We start from the raw sequence: 24,118 nt of genomic DNA on the forward strand, positions 1-24,118 counted from the left end.
CCTTGACTGTTATCATTATTATGTCCTTAGTTATTATCATCATCATCATTAGCATCATTATTATGTCCTTAGTTATTATCATCATCATCATCATCATCATCATGATGCATACTTGGCAGATGAGTTGGCGATTATGCAGCAGAGAATGATGGAAATCCAGCAGCTGTTAGCATCACAGAAGTCCACTGCTACCTCTGCCACCACCACCACCAGTGCCACTGTGGCCTCGGTCACACGCCAGACAAAGCGTCCAGGCAGGTTTTTCGGGGATTTGAAGTATGCAGCATACTGTAAGAGGCATTGTGGCAGAATTGGTTATCAGCATGATGTTGGCAATATACAAAACATGAAAAAAAAACAATATCATCAACAACATGTGGGCATAAAGACCTCAGAAAAGAAGGGCAAAGCTTGTCAGGGTGGTTTGTAGTCAGTCCATGGAGCTGTGGAAACACGCCCCTAATGATACACTTTAACTATTTTTTGAGGATGCTCTGTAAGAAAATCAGTTAGACGCTGGACTTCTGGTCCAGTGTTCACCAGTGATCAGGGTTCGAGGCCCCAGTTCAGCATGGTGTTGTGTCCTTGTGAAAGGTACCTCACTCTGATTTTCCTCACACCACCCAGGTGTGAATGGGTATATGGAAGGTGAAATGGTAGATGGAGAGGATTGGGCCCTGCCTTCCTATGCTGAGCCCCTAGACACAGTGGATATGAATTCACTGCCTTCCTGTGCTGAGCCCCTAGACACAGTGGATATGAATTCACTGCCTTCCTATGCTGAGCCCCTAGACACAGTGGATATGAATTCACTGCCTCCCTATGCTGAGCCCCTAGACACAGTGGATATGAATTCACTGCCTCCCTATGCTGAGCCCCTAGACACAGTGGATATGAATTAACTGCTTTCCTATGCTGAGCCCTAGACACAATGGATATAAATTCACAGCCCCTGGTGGCTGTAAAAGGCTGTGAGACCTCTGTAGAAAAATCCACTTCAATAGGAAAAGAAATAAAATTGTCAGGCAGAAAAAAAGAAGGAAAAAAAAGGGTGACGCTCTCAGTGTAGCAACACACTCTCCCTGGGGAGAGCAGACCTAATTTCTCACAGAGAAATATGTTTTACAAAAGAGTGATGCAACACAATACAATATGATATGTATACTTTTTTTTAATTATTATTCTCAATATTAAGTAAGACAATAAATTCAGAAATTGAATGCTCGTTTCTTCCTTTGCTACTGATTAGTTTTCATTTATTTATTTTGTTCCATTTTATTTTGTTTCTCTAACCCCTTGACTGGTGATCATGGGTGAAACGAGATCAGCGTGGCTTAAATTTGAATGCAAGAACGGCATTTTGTTTAATGTGTGATTGATTTTGCTGTACAAAAATATTGCAGTCCTAAGAGAAAAGAGTCTAAATAAAGAATGGTGATGGATGTCCTGATCTGTTACCTCATTTTTTGGGGGGTGGGGGGAAGGTAGGGTTTGTTTTGTTTCAAACTTGTATTAAAATCCAAGGCATTATATGGTAAGCAAACGCATTTTCAGGCTTGATATTTAGATTCTTTTGAAAACAAACCCTTATCACAGTAAGGCAACAGTCAGCTCTACACTGGCAAACTCAGCAGGGGTTAATGGTTATTTCAGTCATATTTAGCAGAGGTTAAAAGATAGTTCAGTTGTACTCAGCAGGGGTTAAAGATTGATTCAGTCATACTCAGCAGGGGTTGAATGTTGGTTCATTTGTGCTCAGCAGGGGTTAAAAGTTGATTCAGTTGTACTCAGCAGGGGTTGAAAGTCAGTTTCGTTGTACTCAACAGAGGTTAAAAGATGGTTCAGTTGTACTTAGCAGGGGTTAAAAGTTGATTCAGTCATACTTAGCAGGCGTTAAAAATTGATTCAGTTATACTCAGCAGGGGTTGAAAGTTGGTTCAGTTGTGCTCAGCAGGGGTTAAAAGTTGGTTCAGTTGTACTCAGCAGGGGTTAAAAATTGATTCAGTCATACTCAGCAGGGGTTAAAAGTTGGTTCAGTTGTACTCAGCAGGGGTTAAAAGTTGGTTCAGTTGTACTCAGCAGAGGTTAAAAGATGGTTCAGTTATGCTCAGCAGGGATTAAAAGTTGATTCAGTTGTACTCAGCAGGGGTTAAAAATTGATTCAATTGTACTCAGCAGGGGTTGAAAGTTGGTTCAGTTGTACTCAGCAGGGGTTAAAAGTTGGTTCAGTTGTACTCAGCTGGGGTTAAAAGTTGGTTCAGTTGTACTCAGCAGGGGTTAAAAGTTGATTCAGTTGTACTCAGCAGGGGTTAAGAGTTGGTTCAGTTGTACTCAGCAGGGGTTAAGAGTTGATTCAGTTGTACTCAGCAGGGGTTAAGAGTTGATTCAGTTGTACTCAGCAGGGGTTAAAAGTTGGTTCAGTTGTACTCAGCAGGGCTTAAAAGTTGGTTCAGTTGTACTCAGCAGGGGTTAAAAGTTGGTTCAGTTGTACTCAGCAGGGGTTAAAAGTTGATTCAGTTGTACTCAACAGGGGTTAAAAGTTTGTTCAGTTGTACTCAGCAGGGGTTAAAAGGTGGTTCAGTCTTTCTTTTCTTTTCATCAGGGATGGCCTCTGCATTGTCTCCATCAGTTTCATCATCATCATCATCATCGCCAGCGTCCTTCAAAGTTTCCAGCGGTGGGAACAAGAAAGCAAAACGACCTACATCATCATCTCCAAATGTGTCGGGGTGTCCAGAGAAGAAAGTGTCATCAAAATCCTCTGTCATCACAGGCACAGAAAGAAAGAAAACTTCTCCTCTCGCCCCTTCAGGTAGTCAGTCAAGTTACTCTGTCCTGATGTATGTTAGTTGTGTTTGACTATGACCATCAGAACATCAGAGGAGGCGACTGTTGTCTGACTCTCTGGGCTAGAATCTGATTAGAGTGAGAGTGTCTTGCCCAAGTTACATCCCCACTCTCTCAGCCAAGAGGGTCCGCATTGGTCTGGTTCCCCAAAGGCCAACTAGCCCCCAAGGTTGCAGCACTGAGAGCCAGTGCCATATTGCCTTCTAGTTTGAGAGTCATAGTCCTTCACAAAAAACTAAGCTGCAAATGACTTCCCATTGCAGTGGAGAAACCATTGATCATACTTTGCTGTTGGCCCAACTGTAAGTGCTCTCTCTCTCTCTCTCTCTGGTTGTTAAGGGGGAAGGTGGCAGAATGGTTAAGACGTTATTCTGCCAACGCAGAGTCCGTGAGGGTCTGGGCTTGACAGGGATGGAGATCGTGCGCAACAGTGCATCTGTGGGATGTGTATTGTCAAGTTACTCTTAAATATGCAGAATACATTGTAGGTACATGCATAATGTGTAGTTTTAGTTTCTGGAATAATGTTTTTAATATCGTTATGCTGAGAGTAGTTAGCAGTGTGTGGGGCGAGTGTGCAATGTGACATGCAGTGCTGTGGTTATGGTTCATGTCTTTAGATTGAGGTTTTTTTATGTTATATTCATTACAGTGAATATTTGCAAAGCTTACATATACATTTATACAAACATCTGACATTTTTGACATTGCATTTTAATTCTTTGTTTGATATTTTTGTGTGCATAACTGTCCACTTTTGTTTTGCCACACCTAGTGTAATTTCTCTTTATGAAACAATAAAGTCCTCCCCATCTATCTTTATCTTATTTATCTTTATCACAGGCAAAGAAAAAAACAAAACTTCTTCTCCCAGCCCTTCCAGTAGGGTTGCTGCTACGAGCGGTGGTGTCTCTGTCGGCCGTCATGGCTCCTCTTCAAAGTCGAAACCTCTCCTCTCTGTAGCACGAAGGAGTGAGGGAGTCCTGCAGCATGACAGCAGCAGCAAGATGGTGAATGGGATAAAGAAGGAGCAGGTTCGAACCCCCTGCATGTCCTGTTATGATCTTAGGAGTTGTAAATGGGCGCGTTGTTTATTGATTTATTGGACTGGGGTTTTAAAAAAATTTTTTTATTAAACAGAATGCGGTGTTGTGAGTGGATGTGGGTTGTAAGTGGGAGTTTGGGAGGATGGATGGTGGTGGCAGAATAGGGTCCTGGTGGGGTGGATGAAAGAGAGTGGGGGGAGGGGAGAGGGTGATGGGGGAAGGGATAGAGGTTCAAGGGTGTATGTGAGAAAGATTTTTGTCCTCTTTTTTTTTTTTTTAGTGGGTTTTATATATTATGTTCTTTTATGTGTTTTTTTGCTAGACTTCTATGAAATTGTTTATTTAAAACAATATTTTCTTATGCTGTTGCCCACAAGCCTATTTTCCTTGGGTTTTTTTTTATTAAGTTATTTATGTAATTTGATAAATTGTAAGTTTGTCAGAGAGGGTAAAAGCAGAAGATAAAATGCTGTTTTAACGCTATTGTACCATTGAAATCTCTCATTCTATCTTGTTGCCCATTTTCCTTGTATTTTGCATGAGGATATTTGAGTGATTTGATTGGTTGAAAGGTCGGAGAGAATAAAAACAGATGATAAAACTCTGTTTTGTTGTTATTGCACTTTTCTTGGTGCCCACAGACTGGTTTTCTTGTATTTTTTTTTATGAGAACATCAATTAAAGTGATTTGATTGATGAATTGATTTGATTGGCTGAAAGGTTGTTGGAGAAGATAAAAGCTGTCGGGTTTCCCAGCAGGCGGATGGTGAGAAGGGGAAGCAGTCCTCCACCTTTCTGGCAGACATGGCAGAGAAAGAAGGGGGAGAACCACGTGAAGGGAGGCGGACCTCATTGAAGCGAAGTTTGTTTGGGGACGCTGACAGTGACAGCGACTGGGAGGATATGGATGGTACGTCTTCATTGTGTGAGCTGTGCTTGACTATGTGTGTATACATATATGTATGTGTACAGAAATACATGTGTGTGTGTTCGTATGTGTGTGTGTTTGTCTGTGCGTGCGTGTGTGTGTGAGCATGTGCATGTCTGTTTGTGTATGTGCGTGCCTATGTGTGTGTATGCGTAGAGGGCAGCTGCTATGTACATATGTATGTTAAAATGTATATGCATTGTGTGTGTGTGTGTGAGTGAGTGTTTAGTTTGTAAGTCACATTTTGGTGTGTGTACTAACACTGACATAATGTGTTATATAAACAAAAGTGTTTTGTAAAGCACCTAGAGCATATTTCTGGTTAGTGTGTTACATAAATATTCATTTTTATTATCATTATTATGATATGTGTGTCTGTGAGAAATAGTGATTAAAGGTCTTTAAAAGAAAAAAAAAAGGTTGAAAAGTCCCATTGCCTTTTTTTGCCATCAGAGTAGTGAATTTACATATTCACTGTGTGTAGGGCTCAGCACAGGAAGGCAGGGTCCAGTCCTGTCCTTTGGAAGTTTTAACCTTCCCCAGTCAAAGTCGGGTACCCATTCACACCTGGGTGGAGAGAGGTGACTCAGAGTGAAGTGCCTTTCCCTAGGACTTGACACCATGTCGAAACAGGGAGTCGAACCCTGATCACTGGTGAACACTAGATCAGACATCCAAGACCTAAACGATTCTGCCATGGCACGTGTTTAAAAAAAAAAATAAATAAATTAAAAAAAAAAAAGATTGGGGTAAGGGAGAGCAGGGTTTGCACACTGGTGAAAGCCTGGAAAAGTCTTGGGAAAAATGAGAACCATTTCCAGGGCTGAAAATGTCTTTCAGGGTCCGGGAAAAGTCTTGGGAATTTAATTAAACCCTGGACCTTGTTCAGCAGACAGCTCGATGCATAAAAAAAATAAAAAAAATAAAAAAATTTAACACAAAAAAGTCAACAAAAAAAAAACCCAAAGAGTAATAAAAATTAATCACCAGTGCCATGATGTCTGCCAATATCTTTAATGAGCATTGTAGCAGACAAGTTCTTGATTCCCTCTGCCATTTTGTTTGATGTGGAGAATTTTCAGTCTGGTCTGGAAAAGTATGGACATTTGTTTGATCACACGTGTGGGAACCCTGGATTTTAGAAAAGAATGAGGCATTTTCGACCTCCCAAAATGGAGTATGGCTGCATACATGGCTGGGTAAAACCAATCATACACATAAATGCCCACTCATTTACATACGAGTGAACCTGCCCACGAACAAAGAAGAATGATTTATTATTATTTTTTATCATTTTTATTTCAGGAGAGAAGGCACAACTGAACAGCAGTGGAAAGGAGATCAAACGTCTGCTGCAGGGTCAACGACAGCAACAGGCATGCACCCCTTCGTACACGTCGTCCCCATCACTATCCACCACCACAGCAACGTGTGAGTGTCCCAGTAATAATGATAATGCTAGTACTTATATGGTGCAAACTTTCCATGTAGTGGCCTCTAAGCGCCGTACATGAAACAACACATATACAACAGAGCATAATGACATATCTCTGCACATGAAAAACAACACATATATGTGTATCTATACACCAAGACAATGCTACAAATTGCTGTATGAACACACACTCGCGCTCTCACGCGCACACAGAACAAAAATACCCTACATGCTCATGCGCACACACGCTCGCACGCACACACACAAACTTAGTGGAGTTGTGGCCACATGGTTATTCGGCCAGCAAGGGTCCACAGGTTTGATTCCCATGTACAGTGCTACAGTAAAAACGAGACTCAATGAAAAACATTTTTTTTCAGCAAAAAAAACTGAACTTGAGTCTTATTTGCTTAGTGTTAGAGTGATAGCTGGGAATATTGTTACTCTGAGACACTACTCTAGCTGTGAAGGTGAAAACTGAGAACTGCTGGTGTGTATCAATGCCTTTTACACACACACACACACACACACACACACACGCATACACATGCAAGTACACATGCAATTATAAATGCGCGCGCATGCACACACACACACAACACACACACAAGTACACATGCAATCACAAACACACATAGAAGAAATAGAAGTGGATCCATACAACACTGATAGGGAATGTGTAGAAGAAATAGATGTGGATCCGTAGTATTCAGATATGGAAATGGAGTGCCTTAATTAAGTAGACACTGCTTTGAAAGAATGGTTTCTTGGATTTGATTTTTAAGGGATGTGGGTGAGGGACTGTGACGGAGTGAGAAAGAGTCTTCTTCATTTATGGGCTGTTCACACGTGTGTACAGGACTGGGCTTTTATGTGAATGACCATTTTTACCCCGCCATGTAGGCAGCCATACTCTGTTTTCAGAGATATGCATGCTGGGTATGTTCTTGTTTCCATAATCCATGGAAGGCTGACATGGATTACAGGATCTTTAATGTGCATATTTGGTCTTCTGCCTGCACATACACACAGAGGGGGTTCAGGCTCAAGCAGATCTGCATGTACGTTGACCAGGAAGATCCAAAAAATCTCCACCCTTTAACCACCAGGCACCGTTACCAAGGCTCGAACCCAGGACCCGGGGATTAAAAGTCCAACGCTTAAACCACTCAGCTATTGCATCCACCAGAAAGACAGTGAATTTCAGATGTATGTTGGACTATTTCAGGGAAATCTAAGGCTTCGGGTTCCTCTGCGCGGGACACAAGGCCATCAGTGAGCAACGTTCCCACACCCTCCACCAGTGCCTCTGGCAGCAGTGCTGTGAAGAAGGAGCCAGACACCAAGGACTTCATGACAGAGAAATTCTCTGGGCTCCGCATTGTGTACGTACTGTTTGTTTTTTCGGGGAGGGGGCATGAATGAAAAGATGTTATAGTTTAAACCGTTTTCTTTTTCATTGTGTTGTCTTGTGAAAAGGGTATGAATTCATGTAAAGAATTTTTTTATCAGGTCTTTTTCTAAGTTTTCAGAACTGTTTTTTTTTGGGGGGGGTGAGGGAGGGGGGGGGTTTGTTCATTTATTTAAGTTTTTACAATATACAAAGCACATAGGAAATGTTCTACTCTGTTCAAATTCTGTTTTTATAGATTTTCATATCAAAACTAGTGTGTCCTTTTTATACAGCATCAGCAATCTGATCATTTTCAGAAAATAGGGATTTGTATGAAGATATCGCAATTTGATTTTTCTTCTTTTTTTTTTTTTTTTTTTTTTTTCTGAACTTCAGAAACCCCAAGGTATCCTCCATCATGCTGGCCTCAAAGATGGAAGGTCGCCGGATGATTCCTGTGTCAAGGCTGCACCTCAAGGTCAAGACCCCTGACCTCCAGGGTGACTGGGTCACCATTGGGGTCATCGTTCAAAAGTCGGAGGCTCGCAAGTCGCAAACTGTGAGTTGACCATTTGTCTGGCTTTGTGAGTGTCTGGTGTCTTTGAAGGGATTTCTTTTTGTATAGAGCATGCCCTCCTAACAAGGGCAGTCTAGGCTTAATCTTAGCCTGATCGCCCAAATGAGTAAGATAGTCGTGTGTGCTGTTAACACTATTCTGCCAAGCCTTTTTCGTTGAGTTGCCTGCCCCTGCCCAAGTAACTTTTACCTATGTGCTGACGCAAGAGGGTATGGTCAGAAAAACGCTCATAAAATCTTTAAATATGGGTGGATTTTGATCAAATTTGGCATTGTTATTCAGAAATAACTGTAGTTTAGTACTGAAACTTTTAAAGGAAGGAAATTTATAATTGGTCATTACAAATTATTGCTAAAATAAAAGAAAGCAGAAAAAACATGCATAAAACATGCTTTTTTGCACAAAATATCACAACAGATCTAAAGAAAACATGCAGTCTGAATCATTTGCCACTTCTTCACCTTCCTCTGCACTTGGTTTGCAAAATTATCGCTATTTTCCTCCTCTACTTTGTTTTCCGATTCACATTCTCCTCCTCACTGTGACAGTCCATCATGATTTTGTTGACAGCCTCGTCCAATGTCAATTTTCATTGAAAACTCATCTTTTTAGGCTCCAAAATCACCCATGCAAAACTTGAATTTCCCTTCGTTTGTATTCTTCCGGTTTGGTTTAAATAAGAGTTTTCCCTTTAATCACTACCAAAACTGAAAGTAGACCAGACAAATGACAAAACTACATCCGCTGGCGACAAACACAGATCTGCACAGATGTAGGTTTGACGTCTGCAGCAGAAATGTGTTAAGCATGACAATATGCAATGCAAGAACATCAAAGAAAGGACAGACAGTAAGAAAATGCAAAAAATGACCTAGCTGCTGGGATACACAGGTTAGGGATCAAAGATGGCTGCCGGAAGAATGTGCAAGCCTGCTAGTGCTTGAACCCCCTCAGTATGTATGCGCATGCAGAACAAATACACACGTTAAAGATCCTGTAATCCATGTCAGCTTTCGGTGGGTTATGGAAACAAGAACATGCCCAGCATGCACACCCGCAAAAAAGGAGTTATGGCTGCATACATGGCTGGGTAAATAAAACGGTCATACATGTAAAATGTTACTGGCTGAGTGTGTATGTGTTTCGTGACTGAAATCTGATTGAATGACACAGGAAATGAATGATGAGTGCCCAATGGCAGTCATCAGTCGGCTCTACCCTTATAGGCAGCCTGTTGTGAAAATGATTCCAAGTTTGTAAAGTGCCTAGAGCTTGGTCTCCGATCGAGGATAGGTGCTATCTAAGTATCCATATCAAATCAAAATCAAATTAAACGTATGTGTCAGGGCAAGACGTACAGTATCTGGAAGCTGAGCGACCTGCAGGAGACGGACGTGACGGTCAGCTTCTTCCTGTTCGGCCAGGTGTACAAACAGCTGTGGAAGATGGACGTGGGCAACGTCATCGGCCTCCTCAACCCCAACATCATGGACTCCATGGAAAAGGTGAGTGCTTTTTGCTGCCACCGTCATCTGCACCTTTTCAATAGCATTACTCCCATGCTGCTTATTCTGAAACCCCCCATACACAGCCACACCATGTCCGTCCGTCGCAGTTCCAGTGTCAGCAGTCTGCGGGGAATTATTGATGTCTGGTTGTCCGGAGGCGTGTTAAAGCACATTGGGTTACGTTGCTGGTCACGCGCCTGCTTAGCAGATGTGATGTAGAGTATATGGATTTGTCTGAACGCACTGACACCTTCTGGAGAAGCTGAACTGAAATGAGCTGTCAGGAGGCCCACAAGCCAGAAGAGGGTGGAAGTGAATTTTGTTTAATGTCCTGTCACACACACTGCTGATTATAGAGGTTGGGGTTAGGGGAGGGGGGTTAGGGTGATTTATTTTTCCTTCTTTTTTTTTCTTTTTTTTTTTTTAGTTGTCCCATCATCTGAACCATTTCAGTGTCATTACTCTCACACATTCCTCCTATTTTTTCTCATTTTCTTCTGTTTTTTTAATTTCTTTTTTATCCATTCTTCAGCTGAATGCAAAATATAACATAGATTGATTGAATAGTAATTAAATGTTGAAAATCAGTTTAAAAAAAAAAGTCTGTGTGTTTCCCTAATCTTCTTCTTCGTCAATGGTGGGCTGCAACTCCCACGTTCACACATATGTACATGTGTGGGCTTTTACGTGTATGACCGTTTTTACTCTGCCGTGTGGCCAGCCATACTCCATTTTTGGGGGTGAGCATACTGGGTGTGTTCTTGTTGCCAAAACCCATCAAACGCTGACATGGATAACAGGATCTTTAACGTGCATATTTGATCTTCTGCTTGCGTATACACACAAAGGGGATTCAGGCACAAGCAGGTCTGCACATAATGTTGACCCGGAAGATGGTAAAAATCTGCACCCTTTACCCACCAGGCGCCGTTACCAAGATTCGAACTCAGGACCCTGAGATTGAAAGTCCATCACTTTCGCCACTCGGCTATTGCACCCATCATTTTCCTAATGATGGACACTGTTTCCATTCTATATCTAGCCATAAGGTGTATTTCATTTACTTTGCTTTTGTTTACTGCTGTTGTGTTTTGCAGAGCTCTGGGGATGTGGCGTTCACGGTGAACAACGCCCAGCAGGTGATGGAGATAGGCCGCTCCAAGGACCTGGGCTGGTGCATCGGCAAGACCAAGCGGGGAACCACCTGCACCAACTTCATCAACAAGTCAGTCTGAGTTGGCTTCATTCTGAGTCTGCTGGTATTTGATGGGGTCTGTTGGTTGTTTCTGATGATGTGTATTTGATTACACACACCCTGAACCACTGGTGCAGACTCTGGCAGGGGTCTGATTTCCTGTCCCTTGCAAACTACTATTCTGCTGAAGGGGAGAAAATGAAAGTAGATGCGGCTAATTACCTCCCTTGTGCGTGTCTGTTGAGCTCCCTCTCCTTCTGACAGCCATCTTCAATCCCTGACATGTAATTAACAGGGTTCATGCAGTCATGGAGGTCTGGAAAAGTCATGGGAAAATGAGAGAAAAAATTTTCAGGGCTGGAAAAGTTTTGGGGAAATGAGAGAACCATTTCCAGAGCTGAAAAAGTGTTGGGGAAATTGAAAGAACCATTTCCAGGGCTTAAAAAGTCTTTTGTCCACTAAGGGTCTGGAAGAGTTTTGGAATTTTAAGGAAAGCCTTCACCAGCACCATTCAACAGAGCTTCATGGATTAAAAGAACAAAAAGTGGTGAAAATTTGACATCAACACAGGGATATCCACCAACAGTAATCTGATTTGTTCACTATTTAAGGACTCAAAAGAAACTTAGATACACTTTCTCCTTTGTTCGTCAGCTCCAAGAAATACTACAGAAACATTTATTAAGACTACTTACTCTGTTTGAATTGAACCTGATAATGTCTTAAACCTATTCTGATACTGTTAGAAACCCTATCTTGTATTTAGGATTATAAGTATTTTAAATTCCATGAAACCTTATGAGAATATTGAGTTTTTGCTTCATAGTGCATGGTAGTCTTCATTTATGTTTGATGATTTTCGGATAAGTTATAATATGGTGTTTTCACTATGTAATGTTCATACTTGTATACCCTTTTATAACTCCATATTAGTGGCCTTGGCTTGTACATGAATAAACAAAATTGAGTCTGTTTGTATCCGTCTTTGTTCAACTTCCATGATGCAATACACATTTTCAGTTCTGAAGGATACAGCCTGTGTGTGAATTGTATTTTGAGCACCATCTTTGTGTGTTTTGTTGGTTTTTATTATTTCTTATTTTTGATTCTTTTTCAGAAAACAGGGAGACTTTTGTACCTATCATGTCCAGGCAGCTTACCGCCAACAGTCGGCAAAAAGAAGTGAACTTCATGGCAGGTATGTGTTTCTCTGTGTGTGTGTGTGTGTGTATGTGCATCTGTGTGTGTGTGTGTGAGAGAGAGAGAGAGAGCTAGCTGAGCACACAAGCGTGCAGTAGTTAAGCGATATTGTATAATTATGTAAGTGTGTGCATGAGTGCATATGTCTGTGTGTGTTCTTACATGCTTAGTATAAGACTGTGTTACAGGAAGACTATTTCCTGGGCTGGGAAAGTCATGGGGAAAAATGCTCTACCCTTCAAGGCCTGGAAAAGTCTTGGAGTTTTTATACTTTTCACTGAATGTATAGTATCGAGGAAGATTTTGCTAACAGACAAAAAAAGGAAGAAAAGGCAAAGGCAGTCAAACTGATGAAAATTAAATACAATAGGTGTCTTTCCCACTTTTTCTTTCATGACCTCTTACTTTGTGCTGTAATTACATTGTTTATTTTGTGCATACCTATCTATTTCGATGTGAATTTGTTCTTGGGTCATGTAAAATGTAAGGCAAGATTTTTTTTTGGGGGGGGTAATGGAATTTTGTTCAGTTTAGCAATTCTGACATGGCCCCTTGTGGTCAGCTGGACTAAAAGCAGCAATGTCAGACGTGACTGAGACGTGTGATATGTTTACAGTTGTCCAGGCACCACCCCCAAGTCGTCTTCTTCCCTGAAGAGCAAGATTCTGCAGAACAACACGTTCTTCTACGGCGGGGAGTGCTACACAGCCGGACGGTGAGGCCAGGAAGATTAAAAAACAAACAAAACATAGATATATATATATATATATATATATATATATACACACACACATACAGTACTTATATATGGTACAAACTCTCTGTATTGTGGGGTTTAAGTGCCTCATACGAAACAGTTGTGCGTAATTATGCAACAATCCATGAAGACATACAAGAATACACACAGGCACGCACTCTCTCTCTCCCTCTCTCTCTCTCTCTCTCTCTCTCTGTCTCTCTCTTTCTCTGTCGTCCTGTCTCACCCTCCCCCACCCTCCATCTTCCCCCAGACATTAAAATGACCAGCTGGTGTGTGTGTTACAGGGAGAAAGAGGTAGGTAAGGACTTGGTGTGTGTGTTACAGGGGTAAAGGGGGAGGTAAGGACTTGGTGTGTGTGTTACAGGGAGAAAGGGGGAGGTAAGGACTTGGTGTGTGTGTGTTACAGGGGTAAAGGGGGAGGTAAGAAGGACTTGGTGTGTGTGTTACAGGGGTAAAGGGGGAGGTAAGAAGGACATAGATTGTGTGTGTTACAGGGTAAAGGGAGGTAAGGACGGTAGAGTGTACTGTAAAGGGTGGACTTGTGTGTGTTACAGGGGTAAAGGGGAGGAAGACTTTAATGGAGAACTTGGTTGTTGTTCAGGTAAAGGGCGATGGTAGTCACTTGTATGTTTGAGAGTTTGGGATAAGATAGATGGTGTTTCATATGTCAGGTTCATACTTGTATACCTTTATAACGTAAGACTTGGTGGTTGTTACAGGATAAAGAAAATGAGGTATCCTTGGTTCAATTCCATGTGCTCATTTTCAGTGGGTAAAAGGGGGGAATGTATTTGAACACTTGGTGTGTTTTGTGGTTTTGGATATTTGCTTATTTTGTTTTTTCAGGAAAAGGGGAGTTTAGTACTTCATGTCAGGAGTTTACGCCAAAGTGGCAAAAGAAGTGAACTTATGGAGGTATGTGTTACCTGTGTGTAGGGGGTGTAGTGCATTGGTGTGTGTGTGTGGGGAGAGGAGGAGTAGTGAGCACTAAGGTGAGTAGTTACATGTGTATAATATGTAGTGTCAAGATGCTATGTGTGTGTGTTTTACAGGTTAGTAAAGAGTGTACAGGAAGACTATTTCTGGGTGTAGGAACATGGGGATAAATGCTGCTGACCTTAAGGCTGGAAAAGTCTTGAGTTTTATACTTTTCACTGGAATGGGGAGGTAAGATTTTGTGTTAACAGGAAAAGGGGAGGAAAAGGCAATGGCAGTGTCAACGATGAAAATTAAATACAATGGTGTCTTTCCCACGTTTAAAGACGTAAGACTTGGTGTGCTGTATTACATGGTAATTGTGCATAACTATTGGTGATTGTTTGTCATGTAAAAGGAAGGCAAGATTTTGTTTTTTGAGGGGTAGGGGGGGTGGGGATATGGTTTGTAGTTTAGGTTTACAGGTGTTAAGGTGGAACTAAAAGCAGCAATGTAAGTGACTGGACGTGTGTACTTGGTGTGTGTGTTACAGGGAGAAAGAGGTAGGTAAGGACTTGGTGTGTGTGTTACAGGGAGAAAGAGGTAGGTAAGGACTTGGTGTGTGTGTTACAGGGGTAAAGGGGGAGGTAAGAAGGACTTGGTGTGTGTGTTACAGGGGTAAAGGGGGAGGTAAGAAGGACTTGGTGTGTGTGTTACAGGGGTAAAGGGGGAGGTAAGAAGGACTTGGTGTGTGTGTTACAGGGGTAAAGGGGGAGGTAAGAAGGACTTGGTGTGTGTTACAGGGGTAAAGGGGGAGGTAAGGACTTGGTGTGTGTGTTACAGGGGTAAAGGGGGAGGTAAGGAGGACTTGGTGTGTGTGTTACAGGGGTAAAGGGGGAGGTAAGAAGAACTTGGTGTGTGTGTGTTACAGGGGTAAAGGGGGAGGTAAGGACTTGGTGTGTGTGTTACAGGGGTAAAGGGGGAGGTAAGGACTTGGTGTGTGTGTTACAGGGGTAAAAGGGGAGGTAAAAAGGACTTGGTGTGTGTGTTACAGAGAGAAAGAGGGAGGTAAGGAGGACTTGGTGTGTGTGTTACAGGGGTAAAGGGGGAGGTAAGAACTTGGTGTGTGTGTGTTACAGGGGTAAAGGGGGAGCTAAGGACTTGGTGTGCGTGTTACAGGGGTAAAGGGGGAGGTAAGAAGGACAAGGTGACGCTGGGCAAGCTGCAGGCGGTGATGACCCAGCAGGAGCACAGGAAGGTGAACACGCTGGCCGTACAGAACCTGATGCCGGAGCACTCCACACGTGTACAGTCCTCGCTGGCTGCCTCCCACCAGCAGCCATTGTGAGTGGGGGTGGGGATGGGGGAACGGGGCGGCATCTTGACTGAATGATAAGGATACTTGTAGTGTGAGTGGGGAGAGGGGGGGGGGATTTTGATTGATTAATTGATTGATATGGTGTAATGTACCGTTTTCACAAATAAAAAACAATTTATGATTAAATTCATTTGTATCACTTCTTTTCAAAGTGCATGCTCTGGTGTTAATAACTATATGTCCTCACTCACCTATCACATAGATATATACACACACAGAGGGAGTGAAAATTATTTTTTTAAAAAATAATAATAATAAAAAAATAAAAATAAAAAAAAAAAAAACCTTATAAAATTTTTATTCTCATTCATTTACACATTCACACTAACTATACTAAAGGCACGACACACATCATATTACCACACAACTGACAATAGAGTTGATCCAGTCTATGTAGGCAGCACAATCCTTGGCGCCTCTCTCTCGGGGTCTCTGGGCAGCCAACTATGGAGGCACCCTAGTTCTGTTGTTGCTGCTGCTGGTCCTTGATCCAGCACCACACCACAAGCTCTTTAAACCAAAATAGCTAACACTTTCTGTTCATTGTTGCTAATGAACGTGTTTATGCTGGTGTCTTGTATTGTGCGTTTGGTCCTGTCAGTCATTGTATATGTGTGTGTGTGTTTGTGTGTGTGTGTGTGTGGCCTGTATAACTTAACTAACTTTACTGTGTACACTTGCACCTCATCTCCAAGGATAGGAGCTTTATAAGTATCCATTTCAAATCAAATGTTTGCAGCCTGGACATGCTGTCGGTGCCAACAGCAGGGTCTATGAACCTGGTACGCCACATCGCTAAAGCAGAGAGGAAAGCTCCAGGTATGACACTTTTCTGCCCTTTTTTTTAAACGTTGGTTTGGTCTGGCATGCTATACCCTGACCCACTGTAGCAGGGGTCTGATTCCCTGTCCTGTGCACAATACCACTCTGCCCACGCAGAGATATCGAAAGTGGCTGCAGTTAGTAGCATCCGCTGCCTTAGTGAAAACAGATGAAGAAAGGCAAAGCACGTACACACGCATTCGCATGCAAACACAACGCAACACACCACAACACACACACATGCACACACAAACACACACGCACATGCATATACATTCATATATGCTATATAGGTACATTTCTACACAATTTGAAAACTACATTATTCGTAACAAGTTACTGTATGTTCAGTGTGGATCTTATCAATTGTCTGAAACCCTGCTTTTTTTTTGCTTTTTTGGAGGGGGGGGGGGGGGTATTTTATTTTATTATTTTTTTTGTTTGTTTTGTTTTTTATAGCGTATGTGGATCAGTCTGCACACTCTTGATACCTGAAAGCTGCCAAACTAACATGCCTCCATCATCTTACAGCAAGACAACTACGCTCATCATCAGAGTCATATTCTCTAACTTCTTTCCATCATGACAAAGTCCTTTGGTCAAAGTTCTCATCTCATTCACTGCCCACTTTCTAACTTCTTTCCATCATGACAAAGTCCTTTGGTCAAAGTTCTCATCTCATTCACTGCCCACTTTCTAACTTCTCTCCATCATGACAAAGTCCTTTGGTCAAAGTTCCTTCACATTCACTGCCCCCACCCAGTGGAACTCCTTGCCAGATAGATTGAGAAACTCCCAGTCCACTTCTTACCTCAAAACCAACCTCAAGACATCTGTTCAAAACTGCATTTGATTGATTGCTATCAATGTGTGTATATACATGCATGTATGTTTGCATGTATGCATGTGTAGTTTGCTATATATATTAATATAATGATAACAATGATAGGAAAACAATTAAAATTGCAGGCAGAAAAAAAGGGTGTGGCACTCTCAGTGTAGTGATGAGATCTCCCTGGGGAGAGCAGCCCAAATTTCACACAGAGAAATCTGTTGTGACAGAAAAGAGTTATACAAATACAAATAACAATGAATGGCATTTCTATAGTGCATTTCTGAAAGTAAATTTAGACTGTGTGTGCACTGGTAATCACTCATCCACATGAAGTCATACCCAAAATGACTAACCACACTTCGCTATACACACACACACACCCATGGGGTACTTTTACTAGTTTTAGTGTGTACTTCATGATGCATTGTCATGTCATAGTTTATGTTTCTTACTCAGTTGGACTGCATATTTTGATGTATTGTAATGTATTTTCATTTGAACTATTGTACTGAAGTCATGTCCAAATCATTGCTTTGAGTGTGCGCTTAGAGCAATATGTATTTGATTGGGTGCCATATAAATGAATTCATTATCTCGTGGTTCCCTCAGTTTCGCTACCCATCCATTTCTGCACTTGGGGAAAGTCTTGTTTAGGTCTTTGATGTCGGCAGATTTATAGGGGACTGTCTTTGGAGGGGTGTGGTGGCGGTCTCCACTCTGGGGGAGACACTCACTCAGTCTGGCTTAGCGACTAAGCCATTATTGTCGTCAGTAGGGGGCTTAGTAGGTGGTGTCCTAAGTATGTTAAATCAGAACAGGCACTACTGAACACCACCAAAGTGACTCAGCAGCAGTGCAGGGTCTCCTCTGATATGTGGCCTCCTGGCGACCTAACATCGATGGTGCCCTGTGGACTGCCGACGCTGAGACTGCAACAGATGAAGCCAGGTGTGAATGTGTATGGGGGACTCGGAATGAGCGGCGTGGGAGTAACGCCACTGAAACGGTGCAGATGATGGAGCAGCAAAGAAAAAACAAAAGAAAAAAAACCATTATCTTTTCCCTCAGATGTGAGCGGTGCCAACAAAGGGGAGGTGATGGCCTTCCAGTCGGTACATGCGGGGGATCTGCTGAAACAGCATCGCGAAGAGACGGCGGAAAGAATCCGGAACAGACAGCAGCAGCTGAACAAGTCACAGCAACAACCAAACACCTGCAAACCGCCGTCTAAAAGTCCTGGGTCATTGTCGCAGTCAAAAAGCCCCAGACTTTCAGGGTCATCTTTGACATCCGCTGACAGAGGACTGACCATCCAATCAAAGGGCAAGGTCACGGAGGGGAGTAACTCAGCCGCCACCAGCCAGCCAAAGAGCAAAACTGTTGCAAGTGAGTGACATGATTTTGAAAATTTTGTGGTAGTACAGTTTAAGGAAAGGGGTGAACATTATGAGAATAATAATGCTAGATGAATTCTTTTTTTTTTTTTTCTTTCTTTCTTTTAACAGTATAATCCCCATCTTGGTTTTTTTTTTACCCTTGCAAATAAGGTTCTGTTAATGGTAATGATCGTACATTTATATAGCATGCACACACCACAAACACACACACGTGCGCGCGCGCGCGCACACACACACACACACACACACAGAGTACACAAGCAGTCACAAACACACAGAGAAGAAATAGAAGTGGATCCATTCAACACAGATGCGGAGTGGAGTGGCAATGATACTTCTTATCAAAATATAAATGTGCTCATACTTTATGTAACAATCACAGAACATCTCACCTTCATATTATGTTTGTTTTGTCAGAAACGCCAGTGCTTGGGAAAGGGTTCTATCCTGGTGGAAACATCGACCTGTTTGCCGAATCGTCAGCCAGCCCTCGCAGAAAGCCTTCCTCCACTGATGTGGCCAAGGTGTGTGGTGACTGTGAAATACTGACCCCTTTCCTCCAACCATTCTTTCTTTTTTCTTCGTCTCTCTCTTTTCTGGCTTCTTTTCGTCTTTCTTTTTTTTTTTTTCTTTTTTTTTTTTTACACATCAGATGCTCCATTAATGCAGTTTGTTTCTAAATGTATTCAGTGCTGCATGGGTTGTCTTCTGCTCTCCCAAATTTGCTCATAATACTCCTCTCCTTCACTCCCTCCGCTGGTTACCTGTTGATAAAAGAATAGATTACAAACTCTCTCTCCTGTGCTACAAATTTATGACTGGCGTGTCTCCTTACTTTTCTGAGCTTCTGCATTACTATTCTCCATCTCGTCAGCTCCAGTCATCAGGTGATGACCATCTCTTAAAAATTCCCTCCTGCAGAACCAGATCATATGGAAAATGCACTTTCTCTTTCTAGGCTTCTTCCACCATAGAACTCACTCCTGTTTCCTGTCCGTCATGTTGTTTCTTGCCCTTTTTTCAAAACCTCTTTGAAAACTCATTTATTTCCAGTCATTCAAATCAGTAAATAACTCCATGTCTTAACTTTTATGTTTTAGCCAAGTTAATTTTTTACTTCTATTGTTTTTACTATTTTCAAACGTACACATATTCATATGCCTTGAACAATCAGGATGCGCGTGCGCATGTGTCTGTCAACATCTTGTGTGGAGTGGGTGTGGGTTTGTGGGATGGAGCTGGAACTGGATGATCTGTGCGTATGGGTGTATTTGTGTGTTTTTAGTATGCATGCGTCGTTGCATTTTTTTAATTGTAAACACCCAGGGCTTTTGTATCATTCGATTAGTCATACCAAATGTCCTTTTATTATTATTATAGTATTCTAAGTATACACAGTTTGTTTTTAAATGTATTCAAAGCAGTATTCTTCTAGATATGCAAAGTTCTTTGTCTGACAGTTCTGTTTTCATGGGCAATTTCAGTGAGTGTTTTGATATTATATAAAGGTGTTTGGAGTTTTCTGAGATGTTAACCCTGTCAGTGTCATAGAATGTATCACATACGTAAATAGTGATGTCATTGATGATATAACTGGAAGGCTGAAAATTCACACACAGAGTTGTATATCTCCAGACCATTTTCTCAGTTTTAGGCTTATGGGTTTTGGATATTGTTTTATGACTTGAAACACCACTTTTTACTGTTTTTCCCCGTGACTGAAGGGGTTAAGGTGTACATACAGGGGTGCACAGTGTTGACTGATGTGCAGCAATAATCAGTCCTCCCTCACGGTGTTGTCTTCACCTCCACAGAGAAAAGCCATTCAGAAGGTGCAGGCCATTGGAGGACTGGGAAAGTCTGACCCCAACGCTGTCCGACCCGCCACACAGGACCCAGAGAAAATCAGAAAACGGGTTCTGGAAAATATTGGTACGTTCAGCACTAAGCGCTCCCACCTTCCTAGAGTTTTGAGACATTTGATTTCTATGTTTTCATGATGATGAGGGGGGGGGGTGGTGCTGCTGCTATGGGTGTCCATTTTGGTTTGGGGACTACTTGAAAAGGCTGTATTCTCATATATCCTAGCACCAACCAGGCCGAGAGATACAGACACCTGCAGTGTTGGTCAGGAAATTTGAGCAACGCTCACAAATACGCGTCCATGAAGTGCATGACCCTTGACTATTTTTATGGATGTCTTTATGTTGGTGTGGTGTGTGTGTGTGTGTGTCCGCGCGTGTATGCATGTGAGTGTGTGCGTGTGTATGTGCATATATATTTATTTGTATGTGTTTGTGTGTGCATGTGTGTGTGTGTTTTGTCAATGACACAGTGCCCTGTGTTGTTCATTTCTGTAGCCGTTTTTCTTCCCATACTGACGTTAACTGTTAGCAACCTAGGCCCTGATCTAAGGAGGTAGATCACATTATGAATACCCATTAGTGTCATTATTATGATTATTATGTCAGAAAACGAACACAAGAAGACAGAGGAAGGAGGAAGTGGTGATGATCGACCCAGTCAGAGTGTTGCTGCAGAACCTCCCAGGAAACGCTCCCGTCTCCTAGGCAACGTGGACCCCAACTCAGAGGAAGTGAAGCAGTTGCTGAAGGCCCGATCCTCTCACACAGGGGCCTTAGCACAGGTAGGGGGCAGCACTGCAGTCATGTGTCGTTTCTATTTGTGTGTGTGATGAGTGATAGTGTTTCACCATTGGCAGCGACTTTGTGTTTTATGAAGAAATATGGGATGGGCATGGTGTATTTGTGCTTGAGCATTTGTGCTCATTTGTGTGTGTGTGTGAAATAGAGATGCAGTTGTATATTTCATTATCATACTGTTATATATATATATATAGATATATGTATATATATATCTGTGTGTTGTCGTTGTTCTGGTTGTTGTTGTCGCTTTTCGTCTGGTATTTGTTTCTCCTTCTCTCTCCTTTGTTTTCTCCAGGCCTGACTAAGTGCGTCGAGTTAAGCCGCTGGTCAGGCATCTGCTTGGCAGATGTGGTGTAGCGTATATGGATTTGTCCTAACACAGTGACGCCTCCTTGAGCTACTCATACTGATACTGATTCTCCTTTGTTTTGTTTTTTCCAATTTTTTCATTGATTGCTTGATATTAAAAATTGAGAAAAAAAAGCAACTGTTTGTTTTTCAATTGACCATTATGAAATAAAATCTTGACTTGGCTTGACCATCAGACTTTCATAGGGACTTAAGTTGTTTTCTCCGAATCAACAGATCTCCTTTCACAGTCATGTTTCACTGCCACTCCTTGGTTGGAGCTGACTGAAAACAATGAACAAATTCATGTATTTATGTGGCGCTAGATCTTACGTGGAAACAAACCAGAGCTTTTTCACACCCACCTTTTACATGCATACATAGCTCTGAAACAAAGGGATCTTTATCATCGTCATTATCGTCGTCGTCATTATCATCACCATCATAATGATCATTATCATGATATCAACACCATCATCATCACCGTCATTGTCATCATCATCACCATCATCTTCATCATTATCATCTTTGTTCTTGGGCTGTTACTCCCACATTCACTTGTATACACATATATGAGTGGACTTTTATGTGTATGACTATTTTTACCCCTGTCATGCAGGCAGTCATACTCCATTTTCGGGGATGTTCATGCCAGATATGTTTTTGTCTCCATAACCTACAGAATGCTGACAGGGATTAATTTATGGGATCTTTAACCCCTAGGCTACCTATATGACGAGATAACTTGTCATGAAAAGCATGTATGCTTCACAGCTACAATGACGAGATAACTCGTCACAGAAATATTCTGACTTTTCCCTGCTTTGCATTCGGTTCATTGACAAAAATGCTGGTAGCTTTAGCTTGGGGAATCTTTCTAGATTCTATTCATAACTAGAAACACCATTTACGTCATAAGGCAGTCCTTTATTTGAACGTTTTGGTTGGGTTACTGGCCGCAGTCTTTGCCTGGCTCCTCTCCTCACTCGCTCAACAAAATGTCGGACTGATGCCGTGCTCAAGACATGCGATCGTGGCGAACTAAATCAACCAAGATTGCTTTCTTTAGCTGATGCTCAGAAAGAATTGAAGCCTAAATTTGAAGAAGACAGTGGTGAACATTTATAGGATGATTTGATAGAAAATAAAGGGAGCAATCAAGAGAGTGGCCAAGATACGACTATCAGTGAGGGATGCCAGCTGTTCAGCTCTAGCAGACGACAGAAGTCACAGAATTTTTAGCAGGACACAGTGTGAGCGATTTTCTTGGCACTCAGCCAACGCAGTCTGATGAGAACTGGATAAAGTGACCGTGTGAGAGGGGTGAAGAGGAGGGGGGTGGAGACTGAGGGGGCGTGGCCTCACATCCATATTATCATTTGCAGAAGTCACAATGCATTGTGTATCGATTTCTTTTTCAATTTTTTTATGTTGTGGTTCTAGTATGATTTGTGTGTGCAGATATCCATTTGTCCAGAAAATATGATATTTTAGTGCAAATTACCTGACTAATGTTTGTAATGAACAAGTTAAAAATGTGACAAAAAACAAAACACTGATTTCAAAACAACATCATGTCACTAAAAATATATAAAATGGGCAAACATCATGTGTTTTGTATTCTTTATTCATTTACCTTTCAGAAAATATATACTTTTATGGGTCTTTCTCCAATAACAAAGAGCACAGAATTATAAAAAAAAAAAAATTTTTTGTGAAAAAACCCTGGCAAATAGATTTCAATTAAATCTTATTTTCCTGGCAGCGAAAGGGTTAACATGCATATTTGATCTTCTGCATGGATATACACATGAAGAGGGTTCAGGCACTGGCAGGTCTGCACATCTGTTGACCTGGGGGATTGGAAAAGTCTCCAGCCTTTACCCACCAGGCGCTGTCAGCGGGATTCTGATGCAGGGGTGTGATGAAGCGAAGGAGGGAGACTGTTTCAAGTCCAAGGTTCAGACATGAGGACTTACACTCACTCTGTGGTTGTGTTTCAGGCTGAAGCGGAGAGAGAGGAGCGATACTTCGACAACCTGGAGCAGAAGGAGAAGATGGAGGAGAAGATGAAGTCTGTCACCTCCATGGAGGTCACTGTTGTCACCTGCGAACAGGTAACTTTCCATCCTCCCCACAGGGAGGTGGCATTGAGTGGCTAAGACGCTCATCTGCTTGCACAGAGAGTGCGTGAGGGTCTGGGTTCAAATCCTCTTTCTCCCAAGTTTGACTGGAAAATCAAACTGATTGTCTAGTCATTTGGATGAGATGATAAACCGAGGTCCTGTGTGCAGCATGCACTTGGTGCACTGAAAAAGAACACGTGGCAATGAGAGTGTTGTTTTCTGGTAAAATTCTGTTGAAGAAATCCACTGGGATAGGTACACAAATATAAAATTATATACATGCACTCAAGGCCTAAGCACATGAAGGCAAGGTTTATTCCACTAAGAACTCCTGTGGGCACATGGAAAAAACAAAAGGCCAACCTGACGTGGTGACTGCGTATGTGGCAAGGCTACATGATACATAACAAACCTATAAGTAAATGAAAGAACACAGTGTGCATCAGTGTCAGGCATCAGACATCAATCAGTAAAGGGTTGAGAACATCTGGCCATTTTCTTATTGAAGAGGACACATGTCCCATTGCTTTTTCATTGGTGAGCTTATTGTCCATCTAGTTTCTTTGTTAGCTGGGACATCGGTTGTTTGTTTGTTTTTTGTTTGTTCTTTGTTTTTATTTTTCTATGGGTTCCATATTGACTTTTTTTCATCTCTGGTATGGCCCTGTGTGGCTTTTAGCAACAAAGGGAGAAAGATAAAGATTGAAAAAAGGACTGGGCCTCACCTTCCGATGCCAAACCC

The 24,118-nt window shown here is 41.9% G+C and overlaps 1 protein-coding gene across 1 annotated transcript in view; it reads left to right on the forward strand.

Moving 5' to 3' along the window:
• LOC143299623 (protein MCM10 homolog) overlaps positions 1-24,118 on the forward strand; it is a 42,344-nt gene that overhangs the window by 11,205 nt on the left and 7,021 nt on the right. The window contains exons 7-24 of the mRNA XM_076612916.1: positions 120-254; positions 2,603-2,812; positions 3,691-3,881; positions 4,653-4,803; positions 6,127-6,252; positions 7,485-7,641; positions 8,046-8,208; positions 9,573-9,731; positions 10,832-10,959; positions 12,047-12,127; positions 12,746-12,844; positions 14,984-15,148; positions 15,922-16,001; positions 17,908-18,225; positions 18,654-18,760; positions 20,051-20,168; positions 20,708-20,883; positions 23,254-23,367. Of these exons, the coding sequence (XP_076469031.1) occupies positions 120-254; positions 2,603-2,812; positions 3,691-3,881; positions 4,653-4,803; positions 6,127-6,252; positions 7,485-7,641; positions 8,046-8,208; positions 9,573-9,731; positions 10,832-10,959; positions 12,047-12,127; positions 12,746-12,844; positions 14,984-15,148; positions 15,922-16,001; positions 17,908-18,225; positions 18,654-18,760; positions 20,051-20,168; positions 20,708-20,883; positions 23,254-23,367 (2,678 nt within the window). The remainder of the gene's footprint in view (positions 1-119; positions 255-2,602; positions 2,813-3,690; positions 3,882-4,652; positions 4,804-6,126; positions 6,253-7,484; positions 7,642-8,045; positions 8,209-9,572; positions 9,732-10,831; positions 10,960-12,046; positions 12,128-12,745; positions 12,845-14,983; positions 15,149-15,921; positions 16,002-17,907; positions 18,226-18,653; positions 18,761-20,050; positions 20,169-20,707; positions 20,884-23,253; positions 23,368-24,118) is intronic.

This window comes from Babylonia areolata, chromosome 25 (assembly GCF_041734735.1).
Source record: "Babylonia areolata isolate BAREFJ2019XMU chromosome 25, ASM4173473v1, whole genome shotgun sequence".
NCBI classification, from domain to species: domain Eukaryota; kingdom Metazoa; phylum Mollusca; class Gastropoda; order Neogastropoda; family Buccinidae; genus Babylonia; species Babylonia areolata.